Source organism: Strongylocentrotus purpuratus, unplaced genomic scaffold (assembly GCF_000002235.5).
Source record: "Strongylocentrotus purpuratus isolate Spur 01 unplaced genomic scaffold, Spur_5.0 spur5_scaffold_13, whole genome shotgun sequence".
Taxonomy (NCBI): Eukaryota; Metazoa; Echinodermata; class Echinoidea; order Camarodonta; family Strongylocentrotidae; genus Strongylocentrotus; species Strongylocentrotus purpuratus.
The window spans coordinates 31,564,096-31,579,349 of NW_022145598.1; the positions used below are offsets into that span (position 1 = coordinate 31,564,096).

Sequence of the window (15,254 nt, forward strand, 5' to 3'; positions counted from 1 at the left end):
TATTAATTATTATCTTTATATTATTATCATTATTCATATAATTACTGCTGTTATTTTTTAATTATTATTATTAACATCATTGTTTTTTTAATCATTAATCGTATCATTATTTTCGTTCTTACTATTAGTATTACATGTATTATTATTGTTAGTCCTATTATGATTATCATCATTACTATTATATTTTTCCTTTTTCCAGGGCGTTGTGACATTACTTTCCCAAATTATGAACAATTGGGCGTCTTCAAGGTGAAAGACTTACCATGTAATGGCGCCGAACCAGAAAGTCCAGACGAAATTGGCACTACATTCGAGCTTTTTAACAAAGCAATTCCACAAGGAGAGGTAATAGTTTATTTTCATTTTGACACCTTTTGTGAGTGAACTACGGGAGTAAGTCCCGGGGGAATGGGTGGGGGCTATACATCCCCACACACATACTTTGTGGGAGGAGAATGTCCTAGAATGGCCTGTACAAAGATACCTCCACTTTTCAACTTAAACATTTAAATCTGTTGTTGAAAATTTGTTATGACTTTGCTTATGCTTATTATATACATGTTATCAAGATTACTCTGATATTTATTATAAACTTATTATGTTAATTAGTGTAGATGTATCGTAGTCTAGTAGATAGATCGTGAATTACATGGTTCGTGGTTCAAGTTCCGCTGCGGTACTAATCTCCTAGCTTTGGCAAGATATACATTTGTAACTCTCCACCCAGGTCTTGTAAATGGGTACCCGGTAGGAAGCAATTCCTTGTCTGCTTGAGCTGCTTATCATGGTAGCTACATCGACTGTAAAAGCTGGGATGATAACATGATTGCGGGGCCCTCAGAGAGTACAGTATTTATACTGATAAGGCTATCCACGGTTTAAAAAAAAAAAAAAGTAAAAAAAAGGAGAAGGCATATTATTATCATCATTATTTTTATTATTGTTATCATCATATTTATTACCATCATTATTACTATCATTATCATCATAGTATTATAGCTTGTATTAATACATTATAATAAGTATTTCTCTAATACTTTTATTTATATTACTATCATTTCTATCATTATTATTATTGTATTATGATTGCATGTAGATGCTAGACTGGACCAACGCGAACAATAACCACGGATCGGGATTCAATCCCTCCTGGCCGACCCATTTTTTGATCCATGGATGGACAGACACGATGGCAAAACCACTATGGATTAACTTGAGGAAGGCGTTGGTAGACAGGGTAATCACTTTTGCATTATATTGTATAAATATATATATATAAATTGAAAATGTTAAGAGGAACAATGTCCAATGAGATGTAGATTGAAGATACTACAAACTATATCAATCAGCAACGGTAGATGTAATACCTATACCGGGCATGGATTGAAGTCCACATGCGTTTTCGATTTATTGTCTTCAGGTGAAGAGAGCATTTTCATGGTTTTAAAGAGAATTATAATAAGATAATGATTATGATTGTGTCTTTAGGATGAGCCAAGGAATGTCATCTGCGTGGACTGGAGCACTGGTGCGTCCAGTAAGTGGTATCCTACCCCACGTGACAACACCCGTGTGGTAGGAAGGATCATTGGTAAGATGATCGAGCAGCTGGTCGACAATAAGGGCGCCAGATTTGAGGACATGCATATCATCGGCCATAGTCTGGGAGCTCACATAGCTGGTTATGCCGGAGAGGCACTCGGTGGCAGAGCCGGACGTGTCACAGGTAAGAAAGACGAAAGGCTCCCTCAGATATGGCGTGGTAAACCGGCGCCATTGTCCTCTATTTAAAATAAAAGATTGGTTTAGTTTAAGCGTGTAACAGCGCACAACAAAGGTCCTATGGGCATTCACTGAGCTCCGGGCTATAAGATAGAGAAATTTAAAGCGTATAGCATTTAAGGAGTCATCATTAAAGATAAAGTTGAGTTCTGGTCATGCGATTGCATTGTGAAAGAAAAGTTGTGGAATGGATCAAAAAAAGTTGATCATGTAGCATGTAAGTGTTGGTGTGTACTGCTAGGTTCTCGAGTCATCAAAATCATAACAAATTTGCCCAGTCTTGGTAAAGTAATAAGCACTGTACACAGAAAGATGTGGGACTACACAAATGGTGTCGGGCCTACTTACCTTGATTTTCATTTTTCTATGCTCATTACCCAGCCAGTATACATTTTCTACCAAAATCGTTTGGCAAATGACATTTAATTGTAATCTTGAACATTCAGAGTAAGTTTCGTTTGATTCTGTGAGAATTCATTTTCGTTTTTTTACCAGAACTCAAGGTTATTTTTAATACTGAAAAATCGGCGTGGGTTACCTCATCTTGTCTCAACAAAGCTTTGTCCGTTAATTGTTAATATTATAATTGGTATTAATACGCCGAATGGATGAGAATCGATCGGATTTGTGACGGTCTGGCGGATTGACCGAGGTAACAATAGGTTAAAAGATGATTATTTAGATTTTTTGTGAGAATTATTTGAGAAATACATTCTTTTTGACCGATAATGCCACAACTGAAAATTTAAACATCGTTTTCAGTTTTTTGAAAGGATCTGAAATTAATATTCAGGCATTTGGAAGTGGTGATATTAGTTTCTTAAATGATTTGTTGAACATCATTAACATGAACAATTCAACAAGGATACGTAGCTGGATCTTAATAGGTTTTGGTTGGTGTTGAGTCTCTTGTTAAATCTCATCCGTCGTAGAACAATGTATTCCCTATAGAGATAGAGAGAAAGAGAAAGAGAGACGGAGATGGGAACGGGAGAGGAATACATTAAGCACGTTGTCCATTTTGTTGTATATGTTTCAGGACTTGACCCTGCTGGCCCATTGTTCGGTGGTACCGACGATCAATGTAAACTGGATCGGTCAGACGCCATTTTTGTAGATGTCATGCATACTGATGGAGACCTGGTTGCTTTTGGTGGTGCTGGACTAATGGAGGAGGTATGTTAATGATAATAATTAAAATAATTATTAAAAACAGAAACAAAATACTGAAGGTATTCATTTCATATGTGCCTATTTCCATAGTACTATATGCATTTTTTGTAATTCAATATTTGTCAGCGTTAAACTAGGAATTTGCATTTGTACTAATAAACGTTATTCAATTCAATTCAATACTGTTGCGTAAATGTTGTCTCTATTGATTAACGCATATTTGTTTCACCTCAACAATGGCAGTGCGGCGACCATGACTGGTACCCGCATGGGGGCAAGGACCAACCCGGATGTGGAATGTTCGATGCCGGATGCGACCACATGATGGCTATAGAGTACTTCACAGAAAGCGTCTTAAACAAGAAATTCCCCGCTACCAAGTGGGCCTTAACCGTGAAGGACTTGTTCAAGAACCCGTCGGACTGCATAGGCGAAGGAGACTGTCCAGAGATGGGTTTCCACGATCGTGATGACCCGAAATACAGGGGAGGAGACTTCGAGATGGACACGCCCCTCTAGAATATATACAAGCAACTGCAAGGTTAAATCCATTAATCGGAATGGAACCCTGCAGGACCACATACAGGGATTCCTGTTAGTGACCTTCTAGAAATTCTTCAATTGTTGAGTATCAAATAGATTAGGGTATCTGGTTATACCATTTAATTATCTTTTGTTTTGTCATCTAATTTTGAGTGATTAACTTAGAGTGAAGAACGATAGATGAATTTCAAAAGATTCTTTGACAATAGGCAAACAATAACTAAGGACTTTTCTTTTCAGAATTAATTGAGGTTAACGAATGATCACTGTCATTCCTTGATTTTATATTGAAGACTGATTTCGTCGTTCGGTCTGTAAGACCGCTTTGGCTTTAAGAACCCTCCGACTCTCAACGCACATCCTGAATAGGAACAAAGTGAATTACTTTTACCATTTTAAATTGAAATGTTTTGAAATAATTTACACGATAAGTTAAAATAAATCCTTGAATCGAAATTGTATGTGAAATAAAAAAGACCTTTCAATCCCACCTGTATAGTTCATTTTACAATTATTTACTATCTTGTCTTTGTGTTTATAATGTGGGGATGAAAAATATATATTTGGAGGGGCATGCGAGAATCGTGTTGTGTTTAGAAAAGTTAAAGGTATCAATCACATTAAGAAAGACCACTGAAACAAAACATTGTAAATATAATAGAACGAGAAAGACTGATCGGGGGATAAAAAGTGTGTGTGTGTGTGTGTGTGCGTGCGTGCGTGAGTGTGTGTATGTGTGTGAGTGTGTGTATGTGAGCGAGAGAGGATATCGAGGATTCAGTGACACAAAGACGTAACTCCATATTTTGTCGAAATGTTCAGGAAAATGTGGCCTTTCCAGGAAATACAAAGACCTAACTCCACCCAACACCCCAATGAAGTCAATGGCTAGTGAAACATAGACTTAACTCCTTAAGGCCCAAGTGCTCAGTGACACACAAACCACTTTTTCTCAAAATGGCCAAAATGGAGTTACGCCTTTGTGTTACTGACCCCTCGATATATATACATGTATATATTATAACCTATACATCGTACATTAACAGGACGTTATAAAAATCCCAACCCTATCCCTGAAGCTAAACCTAACCCTAACCCTAAATTTATAAAAGTTACTTTACCTTTAGTCATAAGGATCGTTTCTAACCCCCCCCTCCCCCCCCCCCCCCTAATTCATCATGTTCGTTGAACAAAAATGGGGGAAAAAAACGTGTGTGAAGAGGCACCGGTACTACTCGGATAATAAAATGTGGATTTACAAGGCTACTGAGTAGCTGATTAGGGGGAAGGCGGGTTTATCTTTTGATACTTATCATCATAATAATTCTTTTCGTGACCTGTAGACGCAGGTAAGCATAGGGATAATGAACACGATCTCAAAATTTGATAAAAATTATTTACATAACTGAGAGGCCCAGTAGATTAAAAAATTTGTGGAACATGAATGCTTGGTAAATATACGGGTTAATTTTTTTTTTTAAGTACTTTTCAAAACTAAGCAGAGCAAAACAAAGCTCAGCGCAACATTTTGTGTTGCGGCACATTATATATTTTTTTATTTGTTTATGTGTACTCATAAACCTTTTTATAGAAAATTTGTTTTTCTGCTGCTTGGATATTGGTGTCGACTATATACACAAACACAACAACTAGATGCATGTAGCAAATAGCCGAATGTGGAATCGAACGTTCTGTTTACGACGTTACGTTGTCAGATGACCGCCGCTCTACAAAATATTTCCTTTTCATAGGGACAGGGCATAGTGCTGACAAAGACATCTGAATAAAGAGTTCTTACCAATTAGCAATGTTCTAATGGCGAGTTTTGAGGTCGCATAGCTCGTAAACAGGTCTCCCGTAGATCGCTCGGGAATCGGTAAACATTCGATCGATATTCGGGCGGCAATCCGACGATTTAAGACCATTTTGGGCCTTTAAAAAGTTCCGACAGAGGCCGGCAGAGCTGCGTGGCCACCGCACGGGCTCCCTACGATGGTGTCGGCTAAGACCAACGAAATACCACGGAGGCCTTGAGGTTGCCCCCGAAGGGTCTTAAGGATCAGCTACTCAAGACAGTCAAAAGGGCTACCTTAAACTATTTCATGGGGTAATAGGAGCACAGTATATCACTTTCAGGTATAAAAATACATTGATACATTGCTGTTATGAGGCTCTAATAGCAAAACATGTCTGAAGCATCCAAAATCTACTTTTATGGGTCCAAATTTAATGTAAGTGGTATATGAGCATCAAACTATAGTTTAGTATACAAATAATAAACAGCAGTGAGGGCATTAGTAAGACATTCCCACACGAGGTACCTTTGGAATTGTCTATCACGCCCGGGGCGATAGCCGAGGGTGTTTGCACTGTTTTGAAGTTACCGAGTGTGGGTAATTTTACTAATGCCCGAACAAAATTATGTGTATTTTTTTTTATATAAGATTATGTTTTATTTGTTTTATAAGATTTTTTATTGTTTGTTTTATAAAATGATGTTTTATAACATGATTTTGATAATGACCGGTCATTACCATTGGATAATGACCGGTCATTATCCAAATTAAGCGTTATGCAAAATAAATGCCTGGTCACGTATACGATTTCAACCAATCATTTGATTAGAATCCACGTCATCATCTTATGATAGGTGATATAAGTTATTCCTACAAAATCATATTTGAAAGTGTGATGCATTTTAGGTACTACTTGATTGAACCGATATAACATCACATAGGATCACCAAAGAAATTTATCACGGCCTCATAGGAAATGCACGAGAAATCATATATTTTAATGACTAAAATATTAAATCATAAGCTATGTGATATTCTGAACTTCTTGATAATAATATCATATAATAGATAAAGTATACATCGCGGGTATGTACACTCTCCATTAAAATATGTACAGACCCTTTTCTTGATTAAATCGTCAATATGGGCTCACCGAAGTACTCCGATTGTTTTTCGCTTAACAAATGTAGTGACCATAAACATGATTACACATTTAAAAGATCTTATTATAAATACCTCTTATAAACGCTACCTCCTATAAATGCTAAAATCTAAGTTGGAAAACACTTCCTTGCAATGTGTAACATGCGTAGCTTTTTGTGTACCCCCTAACAGTACTGCGAAAGAGGCAATAAATTCATGTCCAATGTTTTTTGTTCTCCTCTATCAGTGATAATCCTCTTTTTTTAAGGATGAAACTCGGTCTAATGAAGAAATGAGCTATGATGAAAAAGGGCAGTTCATTATGATATATTTCGAAATATAACGAGATATCACTCACTTTAGCGTCATAACCTTTGTGTGTGTGTGTGTGTATTTCTCTTAATGTTCATGTAAATCTAGCACTCATTCGTAAAAAAAAAAAACAATTTTCCGTTATATTGGGTGCAGGAGGCCGAAAAAAGAGAAAAAGCAGAGCTGGCAAATGCAGGCGAAACCAAGTTTATAAGCAAATTTTGCAAGCTGGCTGAAGAGGTTGGTGTGACAACTACCCCTCATACGACATCTATGCTTGCTATCGGGTTGGTAAACCAAAGAGTAGGATGAAGTGGAGCTCGCGAAACGATAGTTGGGCTCATCTCTATGAGGAAGAGAGATAGTAATTATGTACAACAGAAAGTTTACATCAAAGGGAAAAAAGCCTGCATGGAAGTTTGTTTATCATAAGGGTCCAACCCCGCTGCAATATTCCATTTTGATAACCACAAAGAAGTGCACTCTAGTCAAGCGTATTAACATGTTGATCATAATTATGGTAGGGATACTCCCCAGGGAATGGAGATGGTACACATGGTGCGTGAATGAATAGTGTATGTTCCCTGAAAAAGATGTGCACATTAATTTGCAAAAAGGCCTATGGAGATGGTACACATAGTGCGTGAATGAATAGTGTATGTTCCCTGAAAAAGATGTGCACATTAATTTGCAAAAAGGCCTACCAGAAATTGTGATTGCATTCAATGATTGATTTACTCGGGGGATAATTTTAAAAAAAACATGTTGCTATTTGTTAGTTCAAGTGAACAGTTAATAATAAGTATGTCTATTGTAATTGACTATTAAATGAATATACATTTTGGTGATTTTATATTAAATTAAAAGTTTCAAACAATACTAAGAAGAGGGAAGAGCAGGGTTTATTGCTAGATGGGAGAAAGAGATGGATAAAGGAATATACCACATTATGTAGGTACAAATTTATTTGTACGAAACTTCATATATATCTGTCAACACAAAATTCACTATATAACGGTATTCTCCATATGTCAACATTCCCATAGAAACTATAAAGAAGACTGAAAGTTCTGACCAGAATGTAGGTGTTGATTTCGTGATCTCGGTAGCCTGAGTCAATTTACTTTATTGAATCAGCCTGGCCGAGTTCTTTTTATTAATTTTTGATTCTTATCATTTCCTTAATTTTTGACCACACACAGGTGGATTTTGCCGGACTCCGATATTTGTTTCTATATTTAGTTTAATTAAATACCGTGTGTGTACAAAGATGGTAATTTCACCTTTTTGTTTTCATATACATTTGTCCGGTATGGATGTAGTTCAGTTTACTTTACAATATACCGGGTATGCCAATAAGTCCAAAAGGTATCAATATGGTGTATTTTTGTTTGCGCGTATTGACACACTTTTGTTGACTACGTATGTTCTATCAAACTTGGCCCATATCTGCAGTTTACGTATCTAAACTAATGAGGCTGATATATTTATTCCTTACGCAAAGCAGATGTCACACTCAGATCCATATTTTTATAGTTCAGAAAAAATGGAAGCTGCTGACGTAATCAACAATCTCTCTTTTACAAAATTGGATTACAATTATTAATTCAATATTATGTTATTAAAATTGGGTTGATTGACACGCTCCTATAGCTCTCTTGATAGTATAAAAACAAAGAGAAAGACATCCGTAAATCAGTTCAACTATATTCCAGGTCTTTCATCAGATTTCTTCAGTTTCAATTAAACGAGATACTACGTGAGATATGCTTTCCTCGGCAACTCTAGGATTCGTCGCTCTTGTCAGCATATTTGGTGGAGGTATGTTAACAATAATTTATTTCTCAAATGAATATTTCTTTAATTCGATTTGGAATTGTTATTATTAATATGCTGTGGCGGATCCAGGTGGAGGCCTAATCGGCCGCCCCCCCCCCCCCCTTGAAGGCTTAAACACATAAAGAGAGGAAATAGAAGATGGGGAAAGATTAAAAAAATAAAGAGTAAAAAGAAGAATAGAGCAAAAGGAGAAAGCGAGAAAAGAAATCCATATCTATCAAGGATGGGCAGTGTTGCCGGGGTCATTTCATGGGGAATGGAAGAAAATATTTATGTCAGCTTTGTGTACAACACAACACAAAGCTGGCATAATATCTTGGGGTCTATTTTTGTTTATTGTAATTAACCACTTGCACTGAAATATTATGTGATTTTCTTTGTAATAATATAACCAGGTAACTTTGATATTTATTATGTTTTTTGTTAACAGAATATTGAAAATGATCCTAGACGTTTGGACTTTGAACAACAAAACTGACATTAAATTTGAATTTGAATATTCTTCTATATGAATATTCATCCACATTCGTCACCCTTTACACAGGTGTAAATGGATACCTTGTAATTGCTTGGGTAAGAAATTATTTCAAGAAGAGCAGTCCCCGGAATATTGATATGGCTAAACTGGCTCAATGAGACCCGATTATTAGTATCTTGTTCATATTTAAATTATATTAATCATTATCTTTATATTATTAATATCATTAATATTATTACTATAATTACTGCTGTTGTTTTGTATTATTATTATCAACATTATTATTTTTTTAATCATTAATCGTATCATTATTATTATTTGTATGATTGGTATTACATGTACTATTATTGTTCGTATTATCATTATTATCATTATTATTATATCTTTACTATTTCCAGGGTGTTGTGACGTTACTTTTCCAAATTATGAACAATAGGGGGTCTTCAAGGTGAAGGACCTTTCATGCAATGGCGCCAATCCAGATAGTCCAGTCGACATTGGCACTACATTTGAGCTTTTTAACAAAGCCATTCCGCAAGGAGAGGTAATAGTAAGTTTACTTTTATTTCACCACCTTTTGTTATTCTAATACGGGAGTAAGTCCGGGGGTATACACCAGTTACACGCATACTTTTGTGGGAGGGGAATGGCCTGTTCAAAGATATCTCCACTTTTCAACTCAAAAATTAAAATGTGTTGTTGAAAATTTGTTATGGCTTTGCAGCTATGGAATGAGCAGTACATCAAAATAAGGGGCAGGGTCGAAGTGAAAAGTTGCAAAGTGCATTGGCACGCACTGGTATTGTTATGAAGTAGACGAAAGACTTGTCTGATGTCTGATTGTCAACGAAACGGAGTTAAGTCTGTTGTCAATTCTGCATGTTGCTATGGCAGGCACCCAGTGAAAACGAATTCGTTTGATAATATTATGGAAATGCAAGCACTACTTTAAACAAACAGAACTTTGTCATTCCTTGCTCATTTTTCCTGATTGAGGTGTAATATGAAAGGGCAGAACCTCAACTTTCTGGAAATGTGATTTTCTCTTTTCATTGAAATTCTGATACCGTCAGCCAAATGACATTTTGGTTTCCTCTCTTCAAATTCATTTTAATCACTCATGCGTGAAATATGCATCATATGAGTTGCATCAAATGAAATAAGAGGATCTAAGCTTTCCAAATATGTGTAATTTAGTAATTATAAATGTGACTAAGTTATGATAACACATCGATAATTCTCAGTTTCGTTTTTTTCTGGGACGCACTGTATAATGAATTGAATGAAATGAATTGAATGCATTATATGAGTTGCATCAAATGAAAGAGCAGGATCTATGCTTTACAAATATTTTTCATTTATTAATGATAATTGTGATTAAGTTATGATAAAAAATCGATAATGCTTTTTCTGGGACGCACTGTATGTAAATAAATAAATATATATATATATATCGAGGGGTCAGTGACACAAAGACGTAAATCCATTTTGGCCATTTTGAGAAAAAGTGGTTTGTGTGTCACTGAGCACTTAGGCCTTAAGGAGTTATTTATATATAAGGCTATGCTTCACTAACCATTGACTTCAATGGGGTGTTGGGTGGAGTTAAGTCTTTGTGTTTCCTGGAAAGCCCACATTTTTCTGAACATTTTTAAATCAAATACTTATTTTGGCAAAATATGGAGTTACGTCTTTGTGTCATTGAACCCTCGATATCCTCTCTCGCTCGCATACACACACTCACACTCTCTCTCTCTCTCATTTTTTCTCTCTCTCTCTCTCTCTCTCTTCCACTCTCTTTTTTTTATCTCCCAATCAGTCCTTCTTTAAATGTCTTTCTCGTTCTATAATATTTACATTTTTTTGTTTCAGTGGTCTTTCTTGATATGATTGATACCTTTAACTTTTCTGAACACACCACGATTCTCGCATGCTCTTCTAAATGTATTTTTATCTTCTTATCCTTTTCATCCCCACTGCACATAATAAACACGAAGACAAGATATTTAATAATTAAAAAATGAACTAGACAGGTGGGATTAATAGGTCTTATTTTATTTTACATAAACTTTCGAGTAAAGGATTTATTTTAACTTATCGTGTAAATTATTTCAAAACATTCAATTTAAAATGGTAAAAGAAATTCACTTTGTTCCTATTCAGGATGTGCGTTGAGAGTTTGAGTGTGCTTAAAGCCAAGCGGTCTTACAGACCTAGCGACGAAATCAGTCTTCAATATAAAATCAAGGAATGACAGTGATCATTCGTTAACCTCAATTAATTCTGAAAAGAAAAGTCCTTGGTTTTTTTATTTGCCTTTTTTCAAAGAATCTATTAAGATTCATTGATCGTTTTAAGCTCTAAGTTAATCACACAAAGTTAGATGAGAAAACAAAAGATAATAAAATGGTATAACCAGATACTCTAATCTATTTGATACTCAACAATGTAACAATTTCTAGAAGGTCACTCACAGGAATCCCTCTATGTGGTCTTGCAGGGTTCCATTCCGAATAATGGATTTAACCTTGCTTTTGCTTGTATATATTCTAGAGGGACGTGTCCATCTCGAAGTCTCCTCCCCTGTATTTCGAGTCATCATGATCGTTGAAACCCATTTCTGGGCAGTCCCCTTCACCTATGCAGTCTGACGGGTTCTTGAACAAGTCCTTCACGGTTTTGGCCCATTTGGTCGCGGGAAATTTCTTGTTTAAGACGCTTTCTGTGAAGTACTCTATAGCCATCATGTGGTCGCATCCGGCATCGAACATTCCACATCCGGGTTGGTCCTTGCCCCCATGCGGGTACCAGTCATGGTCGCCGCACTGCCATTGTGGAGGTAAAACAAATATGCGTTAATTAATAGAGACAAAATATACGCAATAGTATTGAATTGAATTGTATAATTTTTATTGATGCAAATCCAAAGTCACAGCTTAACACTGACAAATATTGAATTTACTAAATAATTTCAACATATGAAATAAATGCAAATAGTACTATGAAAATAGGCACATATGAAATTAATACCTTCAGTAATTATTGCGGCGACCATGACTGGTACCCGCATTGGGGCAAGGACCCCATGTATTTTTTTTAATTATTATCATTATCATAATAATACCTCCTCCATTAATCCAGCACCACCAAAAACAACCAAGTCTCCATCAGTATGCATGACATCTACAAACATGGCGTCTGACTTATCCAGCTTGCATTGATTGTCGGTACCACCGAACAATGGGCCAGCAGGGTCTAGTCCTGAAACAAATACAACAAAATGGACAACGTGTTTGATTTATTCCTCTTCCCCTCCCCTCCCCGCCCCCCCCCCCCTCTCTCTCTCTCTCTCTCTCTCTCTTCTCTCTGTAGGGAAGTGTTAATAACAACTATAATATTAACAAATAATGGACAAAACTTTGTTAAGACAAGACGAGATAACCCACGCCGATTTTTCAGTTTTCAAAAACGCTTCACATGTTTGTATCTTATAGCCCAAAGCTCACTGAATACCCATAGGACAAATCTGTTATTCTAAATGGCGGACAATGGCGCCAGTTTACCGCGTCATATCTGAGGGAGCCTTTCGTCTTTCTTACCTGTGACACGTCCGGCTCTGCCGCCGAGTGCCTCTCCCGCATAACCAGCTATGTGAGCTCCCAGACTGTGGCCGATGATATGCATGTCCTCAAACCTGGCGCCCTTATTGTCGACCAGCTGCTCGACCATCTTACCAATGATCCTCCCTACCACACGGGTGTTGTCACGTGGAGTCGGATACCACTTACTGGACGCGCCGGTGCTCCAGTCCACGCAGATGACATTCCTTGACTCATCCTAAAGACACAATAATAATCATTATCTTATTATAATTCTCTTTAAAACCATGAAAATGCTCTCCTTAGCTGATGAGAATAAATCGAAAACGCCTGTGGACTTCAATCCATGCCCCTTGTGTAATACGTCATCTAGCGTTGTTAATTGATATAGTTCTTAATATCTTCAATCTATATCTCGCTGGACATTCTTCCTCTTAGCATATTCAATTTATATATAGGCCTATCATATTTATACAATATAATGCAAAAAATATTACCCTGTCTACCAAAGCTTTCCTCAAGTTAATCCATATTGGTTTTGCCATCGTGTCTGTCCATCCATGGATCAAAAAATGGGTCGGCCAGGAGGGGTTGAAACTCGAACTTCTGACACTGTCCGCGTTAGTCCAGTCTAGCATCTACATGCAATTATAATACAATAATAATAAGAAGAAGAAGAAGAAGAAGAATAACAATGATAGAAATAGAAATAGTAAAAATAAAAGTAATAGAAAAATAATAATTATAATGTATTAATACGAGATATCATACAATGATGATGATGATAGTAATAAATATAATAATAACAATAATAAAAATATAGATAATAATAATCTGCCTTCTGTGTTTTTACCGTGGATAGCCTTATCAGTATTAATACTGTACTCTTTGAATTTTAATATCCCAGCTTTTATACCATGATAAGGCGCTCAAGCAGTCAAGGAATTTCTTTCTACCAGGTGCCCATTTACAAGACCTCTACACTGTTTTACATAATAATTTTATAATAATTATCAGAGTAATCTTGATAACATGTATATAATAAGCATAAGCAAAGACATAACAATTTTCACTAACAGATTTAAATGTTTAAGTTGAAAAGTGGAGGTATCTTTGTAGAGGCTATTATTGGACATTCTCCTCTCACAAGAGGATGTGTGTGGGGATGTATACCCCCCCCCCCCACCCCCGCCCCCTCCCATTACCATTACCCCCGTAGTACAATCACAAAAGGTGTTTAAATGAAAAGAAACTATTACCTCTCCTTGTGGAATGGCTTTGTTAAAAAGCTCGAATGTAGTGCCAATTTCGTCTGGACTTTCTGGATCGGCGCCATTGCATGGTAGGTCCTTCACCTTGAAGACCCCCAATTGTTCATAATTTGGAAAAGTAATGTCACAGCGCCCTGGAAATAGGAAAGACATAATAATAATGATGATAATAATGAAAATAATAATAATAACGATGATGAATAACAATGATAATGATACATGCACGATTAAAGATGAACATATAATGAAAATAATGAAAATAATAATAATAATAATAATGATAATAATAATGATGAATAACAATAATAAATCAAATCAAAAATAAATCTCAATTTTGGTGCTAAAAGTCCAAATTGCTAGGATCATTCTCATTATTCTGTCAACACAAAAGATAATGAATATCAAAGTTACCTGGTTATAGTATAAAAATAGAGATCGCATAAATATTTCAGAGCAAGTGTTAAATTACAATTAACAGAAATAGACCCAAAAATGTCACCTACAGTGCATTATGTTGCACACACAGCCGGAATAAAGCTTCCCTACCATTCCCCATAAAATGATTAGGACAGCGCTGCCCATCCTTAACAGATACGGTTCATATTCTCTCAGAGCTCGGAACATGATCAATAAAGCTTGAAAAGACAACTAATTACATACTATTGTAAATTTCCCATGGTAAATTTCCCTTTTAAATGTACACAGCCCCAATATTATTGGAGTGCACTGCGAGCTCGTAAGCGCCAGCCTTTCCGGGTGACATCCAGAGACAGAGCCTGTGCCCCGGGCAACTCTCTAGTTTTAGCAATTCAAAACCTTCTAAATGTCCGTCAAGAGCGATATAAATTGTAATGTTCTCTTTGCAATTCATTCTGTTATTTCAGGGTAGCAGGGAGGGGGTTCTCGCTAAGTTGCTCTTTCCTTTTCTTCTCTATTACCTTGTTTTCGATTTCTCCTCTCCTTATCTTTCCTCTCTTATTTAAAGGCGTTCAAAGGGGGGAGGGTTCGGCTGATTCGGCCCATACCTGGATCCAGTACTGCATATAAATAATACCAATTCTAATCGGATTTCTATTTTTAAAAAATCGTTTCAGAAAAAAAAAATTATTGTTAACATACCACCACCAAAAACGCTGACAAGAGCGACGAATGCTAAAGCTGCCGAGGAAAACATGGTGTCTCTGGTAGTAAATCTCTTGTTTTGTTGGAAAAGAAGGCTGTTGCGAACTATGGAATATAGTTGAGCTGATGCAACTCGATGAGTTATGATTGTCTGTCTCCCTTTTTATACTTTCAAGATAGATAGCAGCGTGTCATT

The 15,254-nt window shown here is 36.3% G+C and overlaps 2 protein-coding genes across 2 annotated transcripts; one reads left to right on the forward strand and one right to left on the reverse strand.

Annotated features, from left to right (window-relative positions):
* Positions 1-1,110: 1,110 nt before the first annotated feature.
* Positions 1,111-3,797, forward strand: LOC586221 (lipase member H). Its single transcript, XM_011685125.2, has 4 exons — positions 1,111-1,237; positions 1,489-1,726; positions 2,822-2,958; positions 3,199-3,797. Exons 1-4 carry the CDS (start codon positions 1,190-1,192, stop codon positions 3,472-3,474), a joined length of 699 nt encoding a protein of 232 aa, XP_011683427.2. The 5' UTR covers positions 1,111-1,189; the 3' UTR covers positions 3,475-3,797.
* Positions 3,798-11,103: 7,306 nt separating this feature from the next.
* On the reverse strand, positions 11,104-15,241 carry LOC586244 (pancreatic triacylglycerol lipase). The gene is made up of 6 exons (XM_030983366.1): positions 15,056-15,241; positions 13,925-14,070; positions 13,163-13,303; positions 12,666-12,903; positions 12,191-12,327; positions 11,104-11,891 (listed from the first exon to the last, which is right to left on the reverse strand). Exons 1-6 carry the CDS (start codon positions 15,108-15,110, stop codon positions 11,616-11,618), a joined length of 993 nt encoding a protein of 330 aa, XP_030839226.1. The 5' UTR covers positions 15,111-15,241; the 3' UTR covers positions 11,104-11,615.
* Between the last annotated feature and the right edge of the window lie 13 nt (positions 15,242-15,254).